General features: G+C 47.3%; 1 protein-coding gene across 1 annotated transcript in view; it reads left to right on the top strand.

Moving 5' to 3' along the window:
* The first annotated feature begins 592 nt into the window (after positions 1-592).
* The window catches only part of LOC113214914 (uncharacterized), a 78657-nt gene continuing 74601 nt past the window's right edge, over positions 593-4648 (top strand). The window contains exons 1-2 of the mRNA XM_052272379.1: positions 593-743; positions 836-918. Of these exons, the coding sequence (XP_052128339.1) occupies positions 677-743; positions 836-918 (150 nt within the window). The 5' untranslated portion in view covers positions 593-676. The remainder of the gene's footprint in view (positions 744-835; positions 919-4648) is intronic.

Raw genomic sequence — 4648 nt, 5'->3', positions numbered from 1 at the left:
AAGCCATTATCCGACCAGGATATTCCTAGTATTAGCTGATAGCTGGAGAAAACCGAACGAATCAAAATAAAATTGGATGTAGAAATCAGAGTTCTGCGATGAGCGGGCGGCCTCCGCCCGGCAGCACCGAGCGCTCGTCGCCACAGCGCCCGGCCCGGCCCGTCTCTTCGTCGATGGGCCGGGTGGCCGCCCGGACCGAGCCCGGAGACGGGCGGATGGTCCGCCCGCTTCATTCGGCACTGCTTTGGCGTGGCGAGAGTAGCTGTCGGCCAGCGCCGACCCGCGCGGACCCCGCATAGGTGACTTCGGCACTGTTCAGATGTGACTGCCTGTGACTGCCGCCGCCACGCCACGCCAAGCACCGCAGCACACCGCCCATGACTGTCGCTCTCTCTCGCACACCTCAGGCAGCGGGCGGAGCCCGCCCGCCCATCGCAGATCTCTGGTAGAAATGCTTTCTGCTCAACTAGCCAACGGATAGACACAGTAGGATCCACGCCTCAGGTGCGGCGTGAAAGGGGAGACGGCCTGCTTAGAGTTAAGACGAGGCCCTGTGTCTTTCTGTCGTTGACAATTATTAATGCAGCCTGTCGCCGCTTGTTGATTGGCCTTCTCGTTATCAGTGTGACGCCGCTGCCCCTTCCTGACCCGCTATGAAACCATCGCCGACGGGACCATGGTGCACCGAAGTTCGATCAGATGTGTGGCGGTCGCGATGCCGTCTGCTGTGGTTTGTGTAGCATGTGTGTACCCATTTAGTGAAATTCCTCCTAAACGTACTGTGAAGTATAATTGAACATGCCTCTAAAATAATTGTATCTTTGTCGGATAACAGTGGGTTTGGCCATCTTGGGTCATCCGTACGTCAGCGCAGAAGTAGCGACTAACTCGTCAGAATGTGACGAGCACTCTAAACAGGTGAGTCGTGTGACGCTAAATGTCAATATTTGACTAGGGTATTCCGGGTAAGCTTGGCTCCGGATACGGATAGTGCTGGTCCGATCGCAGCGTCATGGCTTCTGTATACGTGCGTCTGTTACCCATTGATTGCTCTGTCGCGAAAGCGGCGAGATCTTGCTTCAGATTATTACGATTACGTGTAGTTATGCCAGTGAAAGTATTTTCAATGATGTACTCATTCAAAAGATCGCGATGGAAATCTAGACCACCACCTAACCTAACGCCACCGCGCAGCGCAGTTGACATCAGAACAGACGAGCGGATCAAGAAGACACGAGGCTGAGATCGGATCTCGACCAAATGAGACCGGGGGTGGATTGTAAAGGTATACCTCAGTAAAGTTCGAACTCTCCCCTTTCGCGCGATACCACTCATGCGGTTGGACAAAATATCGAACATCTCCGTAAAGTGCAAAGAAGACATGCGTGTGCTCGACCGGCACCATTTTGGATGAAAACTCCTGGAAACATTTTTTAAGTTTTTTCCTTCAACGTTTTCATAACCCTACCTTGCCTGTTATTCTGACCTGCCATAAGAGGTAGTTTTGAAAACTACAATTTTGGGCGTATTTTTTCTTGACTAAACACGCAATTTTACGGCCCTCTGGGTGAAAATTTTAACACGTTGAGTGCGGCGGGGGTAGGCAATCCTATGTTATTGTGACCCACGGTGTGGGTCACGCCGCACTGAACGTGTTAAGGAGAAGGCTCTATCTCAGCCGGTTTTCGAGCCACGAATTATTATTGGAAGGGAAAAGGTTGCTTATTTACAGCAATATGAAAACAATTCATATCATGCAAACCGGCAGAGATAGAGCCTTCTCCTTAAAATTTTCACCCAGAGGGCCGTAAAATTGCGTTTTTAGTCAAGAAAAATACGCCCAAAATTGAAGTTTTCAAAACCACCTCTTATGGCAGGCCAGAATAACAGGCAAGGTAGGGTTACGAAAACGTTAAAGGAAAAAACTTAAAAAATGTTTCCAGGAGTTTTCATCCAAAATGGCGCCTGGAAAACACTATTACAACCCAAGAATCGAAAATAAGCGATATACGACTTACCCTACTGCACAGGCATAGACGCGAAACTTTTTGATTATCGCTGGATTAAGACGCTTTCGCTATCGCTCAGACAATAATTATGTCCAGCTAAATGTGCGCCAGACCACGTCTCGCGTAACAGGCTTCGCGATATGTCACGAAACACTGTTACGCTGCGACGCGCCTGGCGCACATATAGCTAGCCCAGCGGCGCTGACACCCGAGACGAGTTAATAGAAAATACCGGCGGAAGATTTGGAGAAGACTCATGGAAAGAACAAAAGTCTAATGCGCATGAGCAGGCTATGGTGTGGGGTGGCTGGGCCGGGTGTCAGGCGGCACCCACCAGAGCCCGCGCATGCGTGAGGCTTTTGTTCTTGCAATGAGTCTTCCCTAAACTTGCCGCCGGAATAAATTATTCCGGTAAAGGCAAAATGCAGAAGAATGCGAGGAACAAGAAAACGGAAGTCCCATGTAAAAGGATAGTGATTTCCGTTTTCTTCTTCCTCGCATTCTTCTTCATTCTAGCTTTACCGGAATGCTTTATTGCCAAAAGTGTGTGGCTTAAGAACGTCTTCCTTTACAATTTTTCGATATGAAGCCTATTTTACGATTCAATAGACCTTGGTCATATTCACCTCATTTTCGCCAAGAAATGCCCCCTAGCACTCAAACGGTACAAGATAGAGCAAAATGAACCAAATCTTGAGGCCAAGCAATCGACTTTCTCGAGTTTACCCTTAGAAACTCAAAATATTTGAAAAGAATGACTTTGGGACTTCCGGTTGTTGATTATTGTAAGTCATTTATGGAACTAGAATGCTCATCTTCGAACTCGATCTCTCTTTTTAATGATACAAGATGACCCTGAAATTCCCAGATCGCCACAGGGCACTCCGGGGCTCGACTAGACCGGAAGGAGAAGAACAAAAATCGTCGGGCCGGTCGGGCGCGGGGAGGAGGTGGGCAGGGCGTCGTAACGTTACGAAATTGTTTTTGACCATTTTCCACATACGTCCATCCCCCCAAAAAAACGAATTTTATTTTAGCGCACAAGGACCAATTTGAGCACGATGAGTCATAAGGTAACGAATTTAAAGGGCCATCCGAACTGTAAAATGAGCTATAGTTTGTTAAAATATCTTGCACGGTTCCAGAGATATTTACAAAAATGTGGAAAATGGTCAAAAACAATTTCGTTACGTTACGACGCCCTGGAGCTGGGTACTGCCCCCACCCTGCCCCGCTCCTCCCCGCGCCCGACGATTTTTGTTCTTCTCCTTCCGGTCTAGCAGAGACCCGGAGTACCCTTATTGAGTTATAACTCAATAGACCATTCCGCTAAGCCGAAAAAGCAGAAGAGAAGGAAGAAGCAAGTACATTTTTTGGGACTAAATGGACCTTCTAACACATCATTTTACAACTCTTACATGTTCAAAATGATTTTTTAGAGCAAATGTGATATTTTTTAGACAGAAAATCGCCCCTATCAGCCCTAAACGATACCTTTGCTTCTTCCTTTTCTTCTTTTTCGGCTCAGCAGAATGGTCTATTTCTTCTCGAGTTATATGCGGACAGACAAACATACAAACAGAATGAAACTTTTTCGGTCAGTGGACTGATGGGCCTAGCTAATCGCTCAGCCAAAAATTTGTGCATACTTATCGCTGCTTAAAATAGACCCTATTCGGTCTCGGCTCCGGGAGCAGAAAATAGGAATCCCGACCGGAACCAGTACCTTTATTCCGCCATATCTTCGCGAGAAAACTTGCAAAGCTGCTATAAAAAATTATCAGAAACATTGTGGATGGTGCTTCTACCCACCAAAGCCACTTAAACGTTAAAATAGAGTGATTTTTTGTAACTGGTTCCGGTTGGGATTCCAGTTTTCTTCTCTTAGAGTCGAGACCGAATAGGGTCTATTCTGCATGTTTATGCACATTCAAATGCATAAGGGTTCAGTGTACAGAATGCAATGATTTCAGCTTCATTGTATGCCTGAAAGATGCACTCCCACATTAATTGTACATGGTGTTGAGTTGAGGCGAGATAAACACTGATCTGGCATCGGCAGTATTAAGGAGGAAAAAAGTTGCAATCAAGAAACGATCTTGAAAGCAGATGATGCAAATAGGGTATTCCCGAGGGGGAAATCACTTGCGAAACAGTTCGTACACCTTCCCCCGAAATAGTCCGAAATAAGGGCGAAATAGAGCGAAATAAAGACGAAACAGACGCGAAATAGTCGGTGAAATAGTCGCGAAATACCCCTAAAATACTCCGAAATAGCGCGAAATAGCCTGAAATAATCCGAAATAGGCGGGAAATGGCCGAAATGGCAGGGGAAATAACCGAAATGGTAGGAGAAATACTACGAAGTAGTCCGTACGCTACGAACCCTAGTGATTTCCCCCTCGGGTATTCCGCTGCAAGCCAAGCGGAACCTAGAAGAAGAGCATGACTGTCCGATCTGTTGCCTCCTGAACGCTGATTGGTCAACAATGACCTCGGTGTGGCGGTCAGTTAATGAGCGCGCAGAGGGAAGCAGATTGAGCAGTCATGCTTTTCTTCGCTAGGTTCCGGTTGGCATGCAGAGGAATACCCTATTAACAAGCTGGGCCCGCTCTTCCGCCAAACCAAGTTGCCAGCTC

This window comes from Frankliniella occidentalis, unplaced genomic scaffold, assembly GCF_000697945.3.
Source record: "Frankliniella occidentalis isolate FOCC.00 unplaced genomic scaffold, Focc_3.1 Scaffold203, whole genome shotgun sequence".
NCBI classification, from domain to species: Eukaryota; Metazoa; Arthropoda; class Insecta; order Thysanoptera; family Thripidae; genus Frankliniella; species Frankliniella occidentalis.
Note: the sequence above shows the minus strand (reverse complement) of the source record. Positions and strands in the feature narration are given on the sequence as shown.